The 19256-nt window shown below is 56.7% G+C and overlaps 1 protein-coding gene across 4 annotated transcripts in view; it reads right to left on the reverse strand.

The window, feature by feature from the left end:
• CYTH1 (cytohesin 1) overlaps positions 1 to 19256 on the reverse strand; it is a 77265-nt gene that overhangs the window by 5042 nt on the left and 52967 nt on the right. For 3 of the 4 annotated variants that reach the window (XM_045984215.1, XM_045984217.1, XM_045984216.1), the window contains 10 exons: positions 15649 to 15731; positions 13777 to 13841; positions 11969 to 12035; positions 11590 to 11708; positions 11222 to 11302; positions 10013 to 10125; positions 8923 to 9071; positions 8431 to 8543; positions 3247 to 3325; positions 292 to 363 (listed from right to left, as the gene is read on the reverse strand). In XM_045984215.1, the coding sequence (XP_045840171.1) occupies positions 292 to 363; positions 3247 to 3325; positions 8431 to 8543; positions 8923 to 9071; positions 10013 to 10125; positions 11222 to 11302; positions 11590 to 11708; positions 11969 to 12035; positions 13777 to 13841; positions 15649 to 15731 (941 nt within the window). The remainder of the gene's footprint in view (positions 1 to 291; positions 364 to 3246; positions 3326 to 8430; positions 8544 to 8922; positions 9072 to 10012; positions 10126 to 11221; positions 11303 to 11589; positions 11709 to 11968; positions 12036 to 13776; positions 13842 to 15648; positions 15732 to 19256) is intronic. The other variant, XM_045984214.1, reaches the window with a different exon arrangement.

A 19256-nucleotide genomic window follows, 5' to 3' on the forward strand; every position in this document is an offset into this window, starting at 1 on the left:
CCCGGAGGTCCTACCACGAGCGGCCCAGCCCGAGTGCCTGCTGCGGCCCTGTAAGGAGGGACAATTCCGTCCCCCGCGGCCCGTCCACCCGTGATACTGCAGCCCGCGGACGGAACGAAGACGTCACTTACAGCCTCATCTCTGGCCCGAGCACTGACGGTAATTTAGAAGTCAGACCAAATGGGAGGCATGACCCTACTTTCCGTTTCAAGTGAATCTTGGCAACTTCCGTCTTTTTCAAAGCACTGCCACCGCACTGCCTCTGTCCCCTCCCGCGTCCCAGACACTTACTGGTTTTTTGGAGTCCTCTACCTCCCGGATACTCAGATTCTCTAAAGGGATGATCCCGCGGGGCTCCTTGTCCTGGAGAACAGTTGCGGACAGAACGACGTCACTGCGGGGTCAGGAGCAGCCCATCGCGTGCCTCACCCGCACGTCACCCGGCCCTTCCGCTCTTCTCCCTGGGCCCACACCCTCTGTTCGAGAATCAGAAGAGAGCCAGGGAGCGTCTGGGCACACGAATCCCTGTGACCACGGAGAACTCGCAAGGCAGACTCAGCAAGTGTCCCGAAAGCGGGCATGTGTCCCGGAAGGGCCCGCGGGAGGCCCTCCAGCAAGGAGCACGCCCGCCTCTCTCACCCAGAAAACCCTCTCGCCTGCTCTGCCTGGATCCCGTGTGCATCTCTTCAGCCTCTGGTCTGGGACCGGCAACCCCAGAAAGCCCCGGGCTCGGGCTGGATGCCCTGCTCCGTGCCGGCAGCGCCCGGGAGGGTGGTGTGTGTGACCTCACAACCTCCCGCCCCGCTGTCCCCCCCGCCAGACAGGAGGCTCTTCAACGAGAAACTGCCTTCCTGACAGCTCCACGTAGGTCTAACGGCAGGTCCACTCCTGTCCACAGCAGCAGAACAGCCCTGCCGGGCCCTCTCCCCCACGGCCCTCCCCCAGTGTCCCATGTCAGCGAAGGCCGTCGCAGGCACACACATTACACCTCCCCCTCCCGGACATCCCGCCACCCGACAGCCCAAGGTCACTCCAAGGTCACGGCGTAGCTGGGCTAAGCCTTGGCACTGAACTCCCTACGACAAACGTCCACACGGCCCTGTGCTCTCTCCATCCACAGACGCAGGTCCCTCTTCCTTCTCGGGGAACAGCCCCGTCATCAATGGCATCTCTGAACACACAGGTGCCGGGACGCAGTACTGGGACCGTCTTTCTCTGTCCTGCACAACTGCTTACCTCTCCCCTAACTGTTCGCAGACCTGTCTTTTCCAGATACGATCTCTGCGACTGTCTCAAACCTTTCCTCTGTGACGGTGATTTTAGTCCTGGGTCACCTGTTCACTCCTTATAGTTTTTACTTATTACGTAACCGTCCGTCAGTTACAGTCTACACATCACGCTGTGTCTGGCCCCTTCCAGGGTCTCAGGAGAGAGCAGGGAGCAGAGGCCAGGGTCATCTCACTCGCCGCGCCCTGGCTCTCTGCTGGGACCGCAGACGACCGCCTGGGGGTGGGCGGGCTGCTCGCGGGTGCGCTCCCTGTGGACGGCTCTCCCACCGAGTGCACGGTCCGGAGCCCCACGGCCACTGCGGGGAGTGAGGCCCGCTTCATCACGCACCCGTTTCACCGGCTGCTACCCAGCAGCAGGCTTTACCGCTTGCCGACCAGAAGAGGGAGAAAATCCTACTCTGTTTGCATCTCCTGGACTCAGGGCAACAGGGAGGCGGCGGGGCTCTGTGGGGAAGGGCCCCTCCGCTCAGGCCTCTACGACGCAGCCTCTGTCCCTGCTTTCATTCGCTGCGCCGCACTAGGCGGAGGTCACTCTGCCTTCCCCGGCTGCCACCCCTCCTGACCCTAGATTTCCCGCACTGTGTCAGGTGGTTCTGAGTGGAAGCTCGGCTTCTACCGCCTCAACTCAGAGGCCCCCTGCGTCTGCAGAGACACATCCTCTCATGTCCGTGGCCTGATACAACGCTGGCCGCTGCTGAAGGGGGCGTGGGACTCGGGCGATGCTCCCGCAGTCCGCACCATGAAGAACCACGGCATTCGGGACTCTCACGCATCACCCGGGCCCACTCCAGAACTCAGGGCACACTGCGTAGACGCCCGTGTTATGTTCCGTTTTACTCCAAAGAGTAGTGAAAAAAAATCCCAAAGAGGCTAGAATGTCACTATCCAGATGTCTTTGGGAAAAGAGGCAAACTACGGGCCAGGCGGGAGTGGGGCGCACAGAAAGGAGTGTGCTCTGGGGTGAAAAAGTGAGAAGATCACTGACTGGCATGACAGGTAGCCCTTGAGGGCGAGCAACGCCCTCACAGGCCAATCCCCACTCCCTGTATGAGAAGCTCCATCCGCACGGTGTCGGGACGACAGACACCGTGGAGGACGGCCACCTCAGCCAGGCACGTGCCAGGATCCGGGTTCTTTCCCAGACTCACGTCCAGGGCTTCCACTTAGCACACAAGTCCCACCGTGCTCTACACGGGTCAGACACGACCTTTCCAAATCTCCACGATCCCGCGGGATCCATGACCTTTACTCAGTGAAGACCTATGTCGGGACACAAGTCCCATGCGGCCGAGCAGGACGGACACGCGGGAGGGGATCAAGTGACAGCTGGGTGGTCAGTGTGAGCCCGGCCGGCCAGGCATGCTGGGCGCTGCTCCAGAGGGAGCCCCGGTAAACGTCTTATTTTCTCAGTTTTATTCTCACCATGTCTTACTAAGAAAGAGACTTACACGTAACACGCATCTACCCGCATCGCGATTCCGTCTCCTCTGAAAACCCACAGGACTTCCACGGACGAAGAAAACCTCAGACTGCAGGTAACTCCCGACTTCCCCCACTTCATTTCACGTCCTCGTCCTCTATTACATCTTTCCCTCCTGGGCTGCTTCTCCCGAATCCGGAAAACCTGAATTCTCCACGCGGTGATTTCCATCCCCCTTTCAAGGGGCCAGATTCCTTCTTGGCACCTGACCACGTTCCCGGTTTCTAACCCGGCTCTCGGCCCCATCCTGATGCCGTGTGGCGAGGCCGGGCCGCTGCCTTCTCCTGCCCCGGTCCCGAGCGAGAGGTTGGTCCCCACCATCCTCAGGGCCCCGACTCTGGGGGCTGTCCCAGCCCTTCTTCTCCCTCAAGTCTCCTGCCAGCCCTCCCCAGGGCCTCCCCTAACCACACCCGACCGAGTCATGCAACACGGAGGCCTGACCCGCCCCCAGTCCCCGGTGGACCAGCACACGCTCACCGTCGTGTATTCAAAGTAGTAAAGGCAGTTGTCGGTCAGAATGAACCAGCGTCGTTTCCAAGTCTTGACCCTGCCACCTGCGGAGCAAACAGAGGTGCACGTCGGACGGGAGCCGACCGGCCCGCACAGGCTCCGTAACACGGAGCCCTCAGAGAGCACGAGGGAACAGGAAGCGAGGGGCAGGGCACCCAGAGGACACGGAGACCATGGCAAAATTTACATCAGTAACAAGACACAGAGCCAAAACAGAAGCACCTTTCACAGAGTGAAAGTCTGTGGGAACAGGCAGAGCAAGCAAGTCAGGTGGCGCCTGGAGATGAGCTCAGGAGCGTGGGATGAGAGCATGGCGGAGGGGAGGGCCCCGGGCGAGGAGGACACGCGATGCACGTCTGACCAGGCTGGAGCGGCGCCAGCAGGAGCGTCGGGCGGTGGAAATGGGCCCACGGAGGACAAAGAGGGGAGCGGGTCAGCCCCGGTCCCAGCCACACTGTGAGGGCCCAGCCCAGGGCACAGACGCACGCAGGGTTCGCCGGATGTGTTAACCCCTTCACAATCAAATCTAGAGTTTTCCTGGAATGTGGAACCCAAACTCCTGGGGTTTCACCCTCTACCCCACCTGGCTGATTCCAGGGCACTTCTACATGGCTTTCAGGCCCTGGGCCAGTGTCCTACAAATGACATCTCCCCAGAGTCCTGGAGGAGACAAGGCGGAGTTCCTTGTCTCTGGTGGGAGGAACCCACCACTGCGTGGGGGAAGCGCTCAGAAACCTTTCCAAGCCCGAACTTCTCACCTGAAGCGCCGACCACTGAGCTAGAGGAGGGGCCTGCAGGCCAGGGGAGCACGGACAGTGGGGCCGTGAGTGCCAAAGGGCCTCTCCGTCCTCCCTAACGTCTCCGTGAAACAGCACTGCTGGGGCCGAGAAGCTATGCTCACACTGGGGAGGGAGGCTCGGTGACGGGCTGTTTCAGGGAAGCTGCCTCCCGCTCCTCTCGCGACCACGAGCCGAACCTCGTCTCGGTCTGCTTATGTCGGGGCAAGGGGCAGCCCCTCATTTCTGAATGAGAGCCACACAGAAGTCACGCAAAGGCCTTCCTGTGTTACGATACACCACTTTGTGCGCACCTCTTACTGCCTCAACAGACTATGCTCTTCTCGCTAAGACTTAACCTCCGGAGAACATCACCTCTCCGATCGTCACAAAGACGGGCCCGTGGGCTGCGGAGCTGGTATAACCTTGGTCATGCTTTCTCTCCTGTCCCTCAGCACAGGCAGCTGAGCCGAGAGCAGGGGCATGCTGCCCCGTGCTCACACCGGGTCTCCTACCGGGACGTGGCGGCTGGAGCGCTGCACAGAACATTACGGAGAGGCGCACCCAGCCCCGGTCCCGGCATCGAGCGGAAAGCCTGCTGGACTTCTCAGTCCCTTTCTCGGCTCTGTGTGGGGCCTCAAGTGTCAGGGAGGTTACGTGATCGATCGTGAACTGCACAGACCCAGGGTACGGAGGCCTTTGCCGCTGGCACGCACACGCTGCCCACCTGCCGGGGCCCTGTGCAAGGGCTGGCCCTCCCACCAGCAGCGATCTGCCAGTTGATGTGAGCATGTGCCTCTGGTCCCTAAGGCCCTAGGGCATGAATTGGAAAAAACCACAGATGGAAATAGGACATGCATGTGGAAAATGGGAAGGCTGGGCAGGATCAAAACAAATGAGGATGAAAAAGAACACAAGGAATCTATTTAGAACGGGAACCGATATGTTATAAAAAGGAACACCCCGCCCCCACTTCAGAGCCTGACAATCAGCTCTTCTACTTCTCAGACCTTCATCCCCACACAGGGCTCCGTACACTGGACGCCTCAACCCATGCTGACTCCCATGCACTCCCCCCGCAGGACCACCCGGGGGCCCTCGGGGCTTAGGAGGTCATGGAGGAGGGGTCAGACGTGACAAAGAAGAAGGTGGAAGGAAATCTAGGAGGAAAAGCAAAGCTGGAAAGATCCCCTCCCTGATTCCAAAAGCTGGATGATGTCCCCTGGCAATCGGCTGCGTTACTGAGACCTCTGCTGTGAGAGGCATCGCAGTGGCCCGGGGGGGAAGCATTTCCATGTTGAAGGAAACAGACATGAAACAAGCAGACAGACCAATGCGCGCACCTAGGACAGTCCCTGTGGAACTCACAGGACCTCTCCCACCCCCGAGGCGAAGGCCAGGCGTCGGCTTCCCTAGCGCTGACCAGTCCCCACACATGCTAAGGACCGTTCTCTCTGCATGCGGCTCTCCGGGCCGGTAGTGCTGGAGCACACGCCTGGGGGCCCGTCCTCCAGGAGCACAAGCCCGAACCGGCAAATGGAGAGGAGAGACCAACAACGTAACTAAGAGGCCAATTTGGGGTTTTTAACAATAGTCACTGGAAGAGAGGAGGGAGAAAAACACAACGGAACATGAAATACGGAGCTCAGGTTTTAACGCCCTCCCCTAATACCTAGGACTTCTGGGGTGGGCTTTTGGTGTTTATCTTTTTTTTTCCCCCCAAACTTGGCATCCTTTGAGTTTAGGAGATGCCACTTCCCTGTCCCATGCAAAGGCAAATGTCCCCAGCTGTCTCATTTACTTCTCGTCCTGGCGTGCTTTCCGATCAGGGCTTATCAGAAGCACGTGGCACCGGAAAGCCACAACTTCCCTCTCGTCCTCCTCTTCAGAAATCCCTGTAATTCACAGGTGTGGTCAATTTGAACGCGACACATACAGAATATGCCTGCCCAACGTTTCCAAGAGAAAATTCAGTGACTCCTTTCTCTGCTTTTAGAAACCCACTTAGTATGTTTTCTTGCACTACCGCATTAAGTAAGTTTCAATTGCTCCGCGGCCTGGTGCCCAGCTGTCTGATGCACTCTGCACTAGTCCTAAAAGGGAAAACATGAACCCCTGATCCTGGCCAGTTCCCTAGGGACTGTACAGTAAGTTAGAAGCAGCAGTAACACTACCACCAGCAATTAAAAAACAAAATAACCAAAAATAACAAAATAAGGAAACGCTGTAGCAAGTACAGTGGCCTTGGCAGAGCGAGCGAGCAGGCTGGGGGGGTACATACCTCCTGGAGTTTGGGGCAAGGAAAAGGAGAGCCAAAATCATGGAAACATACAAATGAGGGAGAAAAGAAAATTAAAACAAAGAAATTAAACCAAACTCCTTCATCTTAAAGTGCAATGCATTAGTCATTCCCATCTGCCCCGGGGGAGCTGAACGTGAAATCACGAAGCGGGCGAACGCCACTGCTGGCACGTGCATGGGGAAGCCTGTTTCACCTGCCACATGCCGCCCGGGGAGGGCGGGCTCTGCGGCACGCCCAGAAGCCTGGCCCCGAAGATGCCACAGAGCCGCGCTCACAAAGCTAAGGTTTATTAATCTGTCTGGGATCCGGAGCTGAGAGAGGAAAACGGGGCGGGGGCGGGGGGGGTTAATGTCTTCCTGCAGACGGCTGTCACTGTTTAAGGTGTGTGTAGGCACGCACACACATAGTCCCATGAATGCATACGTACGTATGTGTGCACACAAGAACACACACTCTTACACGGACACACACACACCGCTGCAGACGGCCGAAAGCCTGCCTTCTGCAGCACGCGGGTACACAGGGGTGATCCTAAGTGGCTACGATGAAAACACGGTAGAACGAGTTAGGGGTTTAGGGAACTTTAGAAAAGGCAATGCAATGACCTAAAAAGTAAGTCCCACATTTTAATTTTTTTTTCCTTTTAAAAATATGGGAGGCCTCATGAATTTACATGTCATCCTGGCACAAGGGCCAAGATCGTCTCTGCACTGGCCTAATTTTAGCATCCGGGCTGTCAAAGCTAACACTCAGCATTAGCATTTAAACAAATTTCACTGGAGGGGAAGTAAAGCCAAGCTTGGATGTACTTTTTAAATTTCTAGTCGTTTTCCTTTTAGCTTCATCCACTTGGCAAGAAAGGTGCAGGGCAAGATGGCGGTCTCTGAGGTTAGCAACTGTTTTCAAGGATTCTATTGGCTTAAAGACCAGAGAAATGTTGACCAACTCAAGAGGGGAGTCAAAACTCCAATTGGGATGTGGTGCTTTAAGGAGAATTTATGAATGAGTCATTATATGGAAACACGAGGACTTGGGATATGCTTTTTAACGGACATAAATCCTACTGCTACCCGAACTTGTTTAATAAGACTCCATATCAGCACTTCCCAGAGGTGTCAGTCATGGCCAAGAGAGGAGTGACTTCTGACCGCACCAGGGCTGGCAGCTGAAATGGTAGCGGGCGGTCATCCCGACGAGCACCCCGGGTGATGAGGGAGCCCGTGCATCAAAAGGCCAGGGCCGAAGAAAACAGAGGACACATCCTCTCAGGGCCAAAAAAAGTGCCGCTGATGTCCAGGGGCTCTCCCCGTGCTCTGGAACAATTAATGAAATAACCACATGGGCACAAATGTCACGAAAACCTACGTTTCCTTTCGGTCACTCTCTCACCTCCAGGCATGACCACAAGTCTAAGCGAATAAGCTCACTTTTGGCCAAGGGAAGAGGAACGCCTTCTAAAAATTTTTCTAAATGAGCAGAATCGTGGAAGTGGCTGACCCGGGTTGGCAGGGAGGTTGGGAGGGGTGGGGGACCACTGCCCGGGGACGAGTGAGAGCGCTGCGGGTCGCGTTGCAGCCAGGGGCTGGGGTTTGCCATGCATGCTGCCCGTGGGGAGCGGATGCAGAGGTGGTGATGAGGCGCTGGGGTGGGGAGGCGGGAGCGCCAGCTACGAGCCTGTGTGACGGGAAGTAGAGAGATGGACATGGCTGGCCACCCTCCTGGGGACCAGGAGGGCAGAGAAAGGAAAAGGACCAGGTTCTCCGGGGACTGCCTTGACACGAAACCCGGCCAATCAATTCCAGGGTAAACACGTGGCGTGCAAACCCACAGGAGCACATCTGTGCAGGGTGAGTCCGCGCCCAGCGGTAGCCCTACGTCCCGCGGGGGCACTGACCGCATACTCCTTTCCGGAGGCGCGTCTCGTTAGAATACCAGGAGTCACACCACCGTCTCGCCACAGCACCTGCTGTAACCTCCCCCCACCTTCTCGCTGCACGTCCATGTGCACGAGCGCGCACACACCCTTCCTCTCAGTTTCTGTGCCGGGAGCCCCGACCCAGAGCGCGGTACTCACCGAGTTTCAATAGCCAGCCTTCCCGGTCTGGGTTGAAGAATGTGTGAGTGAGATCATTCCCATCATCCTCTGGGATTTTAAAGGGCTCATTTTTTATGCTCTCGTACAGATTCTGGGAAAAAGAGGACACTGCATGCCTCTGGTTCTAGAAAGATCTCTGTGCCCTCCCCCTTTCTCTTGTTCATTCATTAAGCGTGGGTTATGTGCCATGCTTTTGTCAGGCACCGAGAGCAGGAGAACAGGACGCGTTCTGCCTCCAGGCCGCTCGCAGAGACAGAATAAATAAGGTGCCTGATGGGTAACAAAGAAAGAAAAGAGAGCAGCCTAACGCGCACTGGTGCTTTCAGTTTCAAACTTGTAAACCACTTCCCCCTCCCGATTCCCTCGCTGGGCCTCACGACCCATTTCGTACTGGGATTCACCAGTTAAATGAATTTTAACAGGTGTCTCCCGTCGCAAGTTCACCATCTCCGGGCTTAGAGTGTGCTCACCCGGAGCAGCTCCTCGGGCAGGTCTCCCCCATCGTTGATGCCGCGGTTCATGGCGACGAACCTCTCCACGGTGGGCTTGTCTTTGACGTTGGGGTTGTGCAGGCTGGTGTTCAACATGATGATGGCAAACGAGAGGACGTAACAAGTATCTAAAGAGAAAAGCAGCAAGAGGATCAGAAACACCCACCGGAAGGACCACAAACGTCCAATGCAATCAAGACTAACGGCCACGCTGTCAGGAGGAGACGACCGCATACGCCTGGACGCCGTCTAACTGAAATTATACACCGCGAACCGAAAACAGCCAGGCACCGAGAAGTGCATCAAGTATCCAAGCCTGAAAATGGATTATTTTTCAGATTGCAAAAGGAGACCACAGATGCTGCACCGCAATCTGAAAACAACACAACGTATAAAAAAGAAAATACAAAATACCTATGACGCCACTGCCCGGCAACAACTTATTTGGCTTTTATTATACAAGTGGGCCCGGCGCAGCGTATCACGAATGGAGCTCACAGATGCACCCTCTTAACAAAACTGGAATCAAAACAGAGACAGAGCTTTGAATCCTGCTTTCCTGCCGCTCTTATTAGCATTTTCCCCATGTCAAGAAAGCCTCTTTTCAAACGCGTACTTTTTGTTTTTAACTCTGCATGAAACTGGAGGATGGCAGACACGCGCAGCGCCACGCTTCAGGTGCAAGCACGTTCGCTCGAGAACACTACACGCCGCCCCGCGCCCAGCCCCACAGACGCGCTCCCGACCGGTCGTGGCCGTTACAGTGTCCCCGCACTTCGACGCTGCCCTTATCAAACTTGCAGTTACGAAGCAGTGGGCCACAGAGATACAGAACACGCTTTGTAATAGGTGCCCACTGCCCGCCTCTCAGCTACTGCAACGTCCGTTCCCACCCCTCGCTCCTACTCCCGGGCCTTCTGGATCACTCCTGACTCTTCGTTACGCCAGCTACCGTTTAAATCAATGTTCTCGGCATGAACCCGCGTCCTGTGGTTTTGGAAACTACCGAGTGCCGGGAAAGACGCCCGCAGGAAGCGCTGGCCCTCGGCGGGGCCCGCGGCCGCCCTACCTGTGCACTGGAACACGCCGTGGTTGCACCGGCAGTAGCGCTGCGCGAACGCCTCCATCATCCGGTCGATCTTCTGCGCCTCTCCGGGCAGTCGGAAGCTCCACAGGAACTGCCTGAGCAGGGAGGACAGGCGCGTCGCTGGGCGGGAGCTTGGGGACACCACTCCCTTCTCCGGGAACGGGGGTGGCATTTCCCATGGGTTTTCGTAGGAAGGGGTGAAAGGGGACCCACTGGGCCGGGGCTTCTGCCCCCGCAGCTCCGAGCAGGTGCGGGCTTACAGTTCTACCCCACGGCTCTCTTAGTCAAAGGTACAGTATTGAAGAAAATGTGAAAAAACAAGATTTTCCTCTATAAGAGAATGGCTCTCCTCCTCAGACCAACACACAAGACTGAGATAGAAATAACAGTCAGGCTAACGAGTGCCCCTCTCTGGAAAACAAGATGAGGCAGTGGAAAGAGAGATTTTCTATCAACGCGTTCATAGCTGATCCCCTTAAGTCCAAGAGAGACCCGTGGCCAACAGGTCTCACCGTGCATCACTCTCATCTATCCAGAGAGCTACACAGAAGTTGATGCTGTTGACATGCCAGCAGCGAGGTCCCCGAAGGGCGGTGTCTCAGAAGGTTTTGTAAAAAAATGGGGGCACCCGGAGGGTTCAGTCAGCCACGCATCCTGGTTTTGGCTCATAAGCTGGAGCCCACCTAGGGCTGCACACCCAGCGTGGCGTCTGCTGGGATTCTCATCCCCTCTCCCTCAACACTCCCCAGCCTCTGCACGTGGGTGTGTGTGTGTGCACGCGCGCGCATGTGTGCACTCTCCCAAATAAATCTTTAAAGAAAAGACAATAAAAAATGAAAATTTACTCTCCTTCTAAGATGAAGTGAACAGCTACTGACTTCCTATTCTAGGGCAGGGGATTCAAGCACTTTCTACACTGAAAACTGGAAAAAATTTCAAAATATAAACATTCACCAATTTCCCAATGAAATTTCCCAAATGAAAGACATGAGGGGAGTCGTGTAGAATTTGCCTTCGGGACGTGCTGTCATTCTGTTCTCTTTAACCAACCAATCCTCTTGGCCACGGGTTCTTCAGGATGTCCAAGAGAGCCCTCTAAACATCCTTCCATCAAAACGCCACACAGGACAGACACGGCATCGGAGACCTGCCTCTCCCACCTTCCAGGGCGCCCTCCCCAAATGCACTCACCGTAGCGCCTGGACGAGGTTAAGGTCCGTGAACTCATGCAACTCCACAAATGCGTGAAGAACCTGGATATTAAACTCATCTCTAGCAGGAAAAACAAAAGACGGGGGCAGGGAGCGGAAGTCAGACCCCGGGCCTGAGAATCCCCACCATCCAGCCCCAGCCAGGCACTTTCGGTGCTGAGTCCCGTGGTCCCGCAGGCTCCACACACAGCAAGGAAGAGGCCCACATCCCTCTGTCCCCGCACCTCCAGAACACCAGCCACTGTGCCCCAGAACTCAGCTGCCTCAGGACAGAACTCCCCTGGGGACTCGAGCATGCCGGAGCTCCTGACCAGCCCCCTCCACCAGCGGCGTCTGGCGAGGCCTCACCTCTCCCCCAGGTAGTCGCCGATGGCGGTCTTGTTGAGCCCCTCCCCTTTGTACAAGAACTGGGCGATGTCCTCACAAGTGTTCTTCAGCAGGTCATTCTCTATTAAGAACTGGATCCCCTAGAAGAGACAAGGATGCCGATGACAGTCGCCGGGGAAACCTCCGGAACAGAGGGAAAGGTCAGGGGAAGAGCGGGTGTCGGTGCTCTGCACACACAGGAGGGATCAACGGACACCAGCTGAGGAGCCGGGGCTGAGGACGTGAGGAGGGTCGCGCGCTCTGCGGAAGGGCAGGAAGCCGTGATGGACGGCGCCGGCTCTGAGCGCCGCAGCAACCCCATCGTAGAGCCCGAGGACACCGGCGGGACCCTCTCACTCACCTTTTTAGGGTCCATGTTAAATTTCTTCCTGCCCATGGCTACCTGTTTGTTCCTCTGCATGTTCTTCCTGTAAAACAACCCCGGAGCCAACGTCAGTCCTCCGGCCGTCGGGAGGCCGACTGTCACTGCACCCACGGACTTGCCGGGGTCCGGAAAGCGCTATCAGGGAGAGCACGGGCGTACGTAGGTCTACGTGCGGAATGACCTTCCTTCAGCTGAAATGCTGACCCCGGCCCCATGTCCATTTGTTCCTTCTATGCCAGGGCTCTTCTTTTAACGTGATTTTTCAAAAAAATCTTTATCGAAGCATCACATACGTATCGCACAATATGCGCGTCTTATGTGTACATCTGAACGATTTCTAGTAAGCCGACGAAGCTGTGCGGCCCTCACATTCTGCCGCTCCGTGAAGCTGTGCTGCTTGAGCGAACGGTCCGCCTGCCCTGTGCCCGCCGCCGGCTCGCCCGCGGCTGCAGCTGGGGCCCGGCGGAGCAACCGTGTCATAAGCGCCGCTGCACGAGCCTGCCCCAGGTCCACTTTCACCTCGCACCAGCGACCACCCGGGCGCTCCGACAGGGCGAGAAGGGGCCATGCCGCTCGCCGACCCCAGGCCCACTCTTCACTCTGGGCGTCGCCTGGTCACGGACTTGCACTGTTCTCTGCACAGATATTCTGGGCACCAGTCCTCTTTCAGACACGCCACGGCAAACGTTTCTCCTTGTCTATAGCTCACCTGTTTCTTTGCACGGTATCTTTAGGAGCGGAGGTTTTAAGTTTTGATAAGCTCCAATGTATCCACTGCTTTAAAGTTACAATTTTTTAAAATGTGAGGTTAAGAAAGCTATCATCCAGGGCGCCTGGGTGGCTCAGTGGGTTAAGCCTCTGCCTTCGGCTCAGGTCGTGATCTCAGGGTCCTGGGATCGAGTCCCACATCGGGCTCTCTGCTCAGCGGGGAGCCTGCTTCCTCCTCTCTCTCTGCCTGTCTCTCTGCCTACTTCTGATCTCTCTCTCTATCAAATAAATAAATAAAATCTTTAAAAAAAAAAAAAAAAGGCAAGCAAGCTATCCTCCCAAACTGACAGCACAGAGCCCGGAAGGGAAGACTGGGGGTTCTCGGGAGACCCGCGCTCGCTCATCTCTAACGGCACCGCCTGCACACACTTGAAATAACAAACTCCAACAGTCTTAGGAAGCCAGACAGGGGACTTAGGCTTAGAAAAATACAGACATGTAGTGAGTTAGAGACAGCCCAGTTAGTGCATTAAGTACTTAGAAAACGGTCTGGGAAGCCCATTCAAAACTCAACTCTGGAGGCTGCTGACGCTTCGTGCCGTCACCCTGCAAATAGCCCTCGTCGGGTTGCACTATGATGCCCACATCCGTGCTCTGCTCCCAAGAGTAGGGGAGGCACGAGCGAGCCCCTGGGGCACCCACACAGCCGGGCGCTCCAGCCTTCGGAAACGGTGTGTGTGGCATTAAGCTTTTCCTGGACTCAAAAGCGCAAACTCTAAAATGCAAACACAGTGGACAGCAGAGGGAAGGAACGCCAGTTCACAGCGTCCCTTAAGGGCTGTTTCGGGTTTGGGGGCCTTTGGAGTTCTCTGGCTCAGTGTCTGCCATGATGTGAAAGGCTGTCACCGGTCGGAGCCCCTGCACTGAACAGGGGGAACAGAAAACACGGGGACACGTGTGCTTGCCAGGGACCGAGGACAGAAAGTGCCCCCCTCCTTTACATAGGCCGCAAGCACAGGCTGGGTGCTCGGTGAGGCAGCGGCCATGACACCCAGTGGCCGGCTGGACAGACTCACCTTTCTTCTGTGGACCCGAGGTTTTCAATTTCATTAGCGACCTCTGCTATCTCATCCTTGAGCCTCTACAAAACAGAAAGGTCAGAATTAGCAGGAGGGGCCGATGCCCGTGAGAGGAGCCCCTCTAACAACTCATACAACTCTCTACAACCACAAACAAGACAAAATAAGCCAAAATGAAATAAAATAAGACACACCAAGGGAAAAAAATCTTTAACATTCGGAAAATTAATCTATTTGGGACGCCTGGGTGGCTCAGTTGGTTAAGCGGCTGCCTTGGGCTCAGGTCATGATCCCAGCGTCCTGGGATCGAGTCCCACATCAGGCTCTTTGCTTGGCGGGGAGCCTGCTTCTCCGTCTGCCTCTGCCTGCCACTCTGTCTGCCTGTTCTCGCTTGCTCTCCCTCTCTGACAAATAAATAAATAAAATCTTAAAAAAAAAAAAGAAAATTAATCTATTCAACAAACATGTATTGAGCTCCTACCAGACAGTACACACTCCAGGGAATACAGAGGTGGAAGAGACCACTCCTGACCTCCAGGAGTTCGCTGTCTGGGGAAGACTATCATCACAGACGCTGCGTAAAATACGTACTTCTCGCCTGAAGGTGGCTGCCTCGATACAGTCTATCAGATCTGCGGCTGTGTCCGCAGACTCAGGACGAAGGAGCCCCACGCCCAGCCTGTCGGGCCAGCGGCGCTGGGGCCAGGCTAACACTGCCACCCAGCGGCGGGCCCCGGGAATGTCCACCCCAGCTCCCGCCTCTCCGCCCCCGCCCCCTTTGATGGGTAACACAACACAGACCCTCGGAATGGACAGTCCCAGCGAAGGGGGCTTCGAGTGAAGAACTGCTAAGACTTCCGAGGAGAAGGGAGTTGGGGAAACTGGAGAGGAGACGAACCGTGAGAGACTGTGGACTCTGGAAAACAATCTGAGGGTTGTGAAGGGGCGGGGTGGGGGTGGGAAGTTGGGCCAGCCTGGTGGTGGGTATTACGGAGGGCACGGATTGCACGGAGCAATGGGTGTGGTGCATAAACAATGAATTCTAGTACACTGAAGAGTCATTTAAAAAATAAAAAATTTAAAAAAAGACTTCCGAGCGTTTACCAGTGAAACAGGAATCAAAGAATTCATGCAAACGATCGAATTCTGCCGAGGCCAACTCCGGAGCAAGTCTTTCCTTTGCTCGCTCTGCGGCTCTGGGGTTCCAGGGCATGTCCCCTCCCTCCCCCCACCCTCGAACGCCCAAAGGCTTTACGAAGAATTCTACAAGAATAACATCTGCTGCCCCGAGGGCTAAAATAATCCAACCAACGGCTTCTATGACTTACGTCCTACAAAAGCTTCGCGCTTACGCAGAGGATCTTAGAAACACGGATGAAACCACGCTCGCGGCTGAAGCATCTCGCGGGGCACGGGGCCTCGTTTAACCCTGACAGCAGCCTCCCAGTAGGTGCTTTCGTGCCCATCTCACAGCGGAAGAAACTGAAGCTCAAAGAATCCTTTCATCTGAGATCGCTCGTCCAGGAAGAGGCAGCGCCAGGACGGGACATGGGTCTAGCTTAGCCCGAAGTCCATGTTCCAAGCACCCGAGCCCTCACCGATGCCCCCCTCGGCAGTGAGAAGCCGCGTGGGAGTCAGGGGGCCTCGGCTCCCCTGGTTCTGGCAACCGAGCAGGCGGGTGAGGCTTCACCAACCGCCTAAGCTAGGCCTCCCTCTTCTCACCGGGGAAACCAAGGTGGTTGTCGGTCACTATGCTCTGCTCAGAGCTGGGGTGGGGGGGGGGGGCTGGTGTCAACTCGAAGATGTCATGAGGAGACCTTTGTAAAGGACACCTGTCACACCACACGCGTCACCGCCGTGACCTCCTACCTGAATGTCGGCCAGCAGCTCCTGCTTTCTCCGCCGGATGTTCTCCAGTTCCTGGCGCTCCTCCGCGGTCAGGTCACTGGGAACTACAAGAAAGGAGGGAAATGTTACTAGGAAAGCTTTATCTCACCAAAAATAAACAGACTCCAGAGACCACAAAAGGACAAGGACGCCACGGAAGAAACCAGAAGCCCGTTTTGGAAATGGGGACAGCTCTGGCTCCCATTCTCCCTCAGCTTCCCCGAAGGAAGACAGCACCCTGCTCATAGAGAGAAAGCTCGCTGGAGAGCGCTTGCCATGGAAACGAGAGAGAAAGGCTGCCTGAGGTCAGATGAGGTCGGCCGGGGATAAAAGGGGACTGTCCGCTGATCCCCGGCCATCTTCAGCCCTGTCAGCGGGGACGCTTCAGGCCCCCGTGAACCCGTCTCTTGAGGCCTCGGCCCCCTCGTGGACCTCCCCACCGGCCCGGAACCACTTCTGTGACTCCCTGAAGTGGGGAGGGGGTGGTCCCTGCAAAACAACATGAACACTTCTGAGCCATTCAGGGAGGGGGAGGGGACAGACCAACCCACGCAGAGGGAAAAAGCCCAGAAGGATCTACCTCAGCCGAGCGCTTGCTTGGCTCCGAGACTTTGCTCTCTGCCTGACGTGCTCTCCTGAGCCCATCCTGAGAAGAGTCACTGAATTCCCGCCACAGGACACGTGCCCCTCCGAGGCCAGAGCTCCTCACCTCCAGGAATAGGGGCTTGGGACAGCAGCCCCTCGGAGGACCGTCTGAACGTGCCGGGGAAAGCCCCGCGGTCAGAGGGGAACACAAGCACTCGGGTCAGGAAACCCTGGACTCAAATCCCGCCTCTGACCCCCTGCGCACGCTTCCCGCAGGCGCCCGCCCGGCCCGCGTCCTCAGTGGCAGAGCAGGCGCTGCGGCCCCGCGCTCGGCGGGCTGCACCAGGACAGAGGCCACCCCAGGACGCGCCCAGAGCCCGCCTGGCGCTCCACGGAAGCTGGAGAGCGCTGGCGACCGCAAACGGCACCTGGCTGGACGGAGGGGGCAGCAGGCGGATGCTTCCAGACGGGACAGGCAACGGCACAAGTCAGAACCGTGGCGACTGAGCCCGTGACACGGGACCAGGCCCGCGTGAGGACTGCGTCTGACCTACGCCAGAGCTCGTGCACAAGGTACAAATGCCTCCGTAGTGCATTTTACACCGACCGCACGCGGAACTCATTACTTGATGAGTAAAAGACACGATTTCAACCGCTCTCCCGTGGTACATACAGAAAGTAGCATTTTGTGGCTGAGACTACACTTCCACCGACAGCACGGAGCAGGGACAGCGGCTCTGCCGAAAGCACAGGACCCACAGCTCTGCCTCTGCCACACTGAGACACTACTGCGGTCACAGGCCACTTACTGTCCCCAAATGGCTGACACAAATCACAGAAGAAAACAAGAGAGGGCAGAAGCGACAGACAAAGATGTCGTCTAGGGCACAGGTCGACGACCTCCGTAAGAGAAGCTTTTTTGTAAGCAGACTGCACACCGAGCACGCAGTCCAACGTGGGGCTTGAACCCACAACCCTGAGATCAAGACCTGAGCTGAGATCAAGGTTGGACGCTCAACCTACCAAGCCCCCCAGGTGCCCCTAACTTTTCCTTGACGCAGAGTTCCCCTGACCCTTCTCTAGAAAGTGTCTTTTAAACTTCCCCAAGACGCACCAAAACATGCATTTGCTATCACGTCCTCATCTCCATACACAACAGTGCCACAAATGTGCCTTCTTCGCGGGACAGCCGCTGGCATTTTCTATCCTTTTACCCTCCGTGTTCTTCAGGTGGCTGGCATGGCACAGCCTCGCGCACCGAGTCCTACAGTAGGAGGCACCAATGTCGGAGGCTGGAGGGTTCCGGCAGATGACGGAAACCCAGCCCAGGTCACCTTCCGAGAGCGGCCTCGCTGCGTCCCGGGAACTCCGGGGAACGCTCCCCAGCACCGCCTGAGCAGCGGGACCCGGGACGCGCCAGCTCGGGGCAGGGCGCACGCCGCTCTGGAGCGGCAGACTCTACGGACAGGGGCTCCGTTCTCGGGAACAGCACACTTGGCGGAGGGCACTCCAGTTCCTCTCCATCTCACAGAGCAGGCTTTCTAGCCCATGAAGACTGGAGGATCCCTTTAAGAAATAATGTCCTGAGTTCTCGAAGACAAAGATTCTTCTGACGTAACACGGTTTTGGAAGTGTGAGGCAGCAGGTCAACCGTAACAGCCGTCCCACGGGGAGAGTAGCCAGGCCGCGGCTCTGAAGCCACACGACGGTGTCATCAGGTCACCACGTCCCTACCCAAGCAGAGGCGAGACTATGGCCCTCGGGCGAGGCTGGTGAAAAACAGACGCCGCATGTAGAGACTGTGCATCTCAAGACAGAATTTCTGTGCGCCCGGAGAAGCCAGTGTTTCTCCTTCCAGAGCGGAAAATCTCTGCGGTTGCTTTCTTTCCAGAACCTCACACTCACCTGGTCCAGGTTAGCCTTCACGCATGACCACCCTGCGGGAAGGTCACCATCCAGCTCTGGGGCACCAATTCAGAAGCTGCTGCGCATCCCGCCCCCTGCCAGCACACGCGCTTGGAAACAGTACAGGAATTTTTTAAAAGCTATAAACCTCCAACACCAAAACGTCAGGGAGAGGGGCCTACGGCCGAAGAGGTTTCAACAAACTTCCGGGACAGAGAGCGGAGGGCCAACTCCTCCTTCCGGGGGCCTCGGGGGCCCGTCCCGGCCGGGTCTGCAGAGCCCAGCACAGTGCCTGACAGAGCACGGGCTGCGGATGTCCGCACCCTCGGCCAAACAAAGCCCCCGAGCAAGCAGCTGAGCCGGGAGACCGGGCACTGCCCTTCCGGCGAAGCCGGGTCCCGCCAACCAGACGCAAGCAGGGCCTGGCTGCACACGAGGCCCACCCCACACACGGAGCGCCCACTCAGCCTTCTGCCACTGCGTCTTACACCCACAGAGACGGCGGAACCTACAGCCCAGACCAGCAAGGCAGGGAACAGAAAACCCACCCTGGAGCCGAACAAAAGAAAACTTCAAAAGAACAGAAAACTCTGAAAAAGGGACAGTTAAACAAGACACTCCTGGAAATTAAACCTGTTTTTGTTCCCCAGCTTCCTCCCATCAGAAAGGGGTTAAAAGATAGAGGGACGCACGTGCAGAACTAAGAGCAAAGAGGCCTGAAGAGAGAAGCAGAGACGGACTCACTCGGGGAGACGCTCGCTGTAAAAATTCCCAAGTCAGAGGATTCGAGATGGTCCTAAAACCTCCAGGAGCAGGAAGGGGAGGCGGCCGGTTTGACAGTGCACACTGGGAGGCAGAGGAGGGTCGACGGTCTAAATAATAACGACTTTGACCCTCGAATCAATTCGCAGTCGATGCGGAGGACAAAACAGGATCATTTCAGACACAGGAGAGCCCCTTCGGGAGGAGGAAGACGTGCACACCAGGACGAGGAGAGCCCGAGGAGAACGTGCGCGGGCGCGCACACACACGCACACACACACACGCTCTCGTGCGTGGACGGGAAGGTGACCGGCGGCCGGCAAGCAGCCCATCCCAGA

This window comes from Meles meles, chromosome 18 (assembly GCF_922984935.1).
Source record: "Meles meles chromosome 18, mMelMel3.1 paternal haplotype, whole genome shotgun sequence".
Lineage (NCBI taxonomy): Eukaryota > Metazoa > Chordata > Mammalia > Carnivora > Mustelidae > Meles > Meles meles.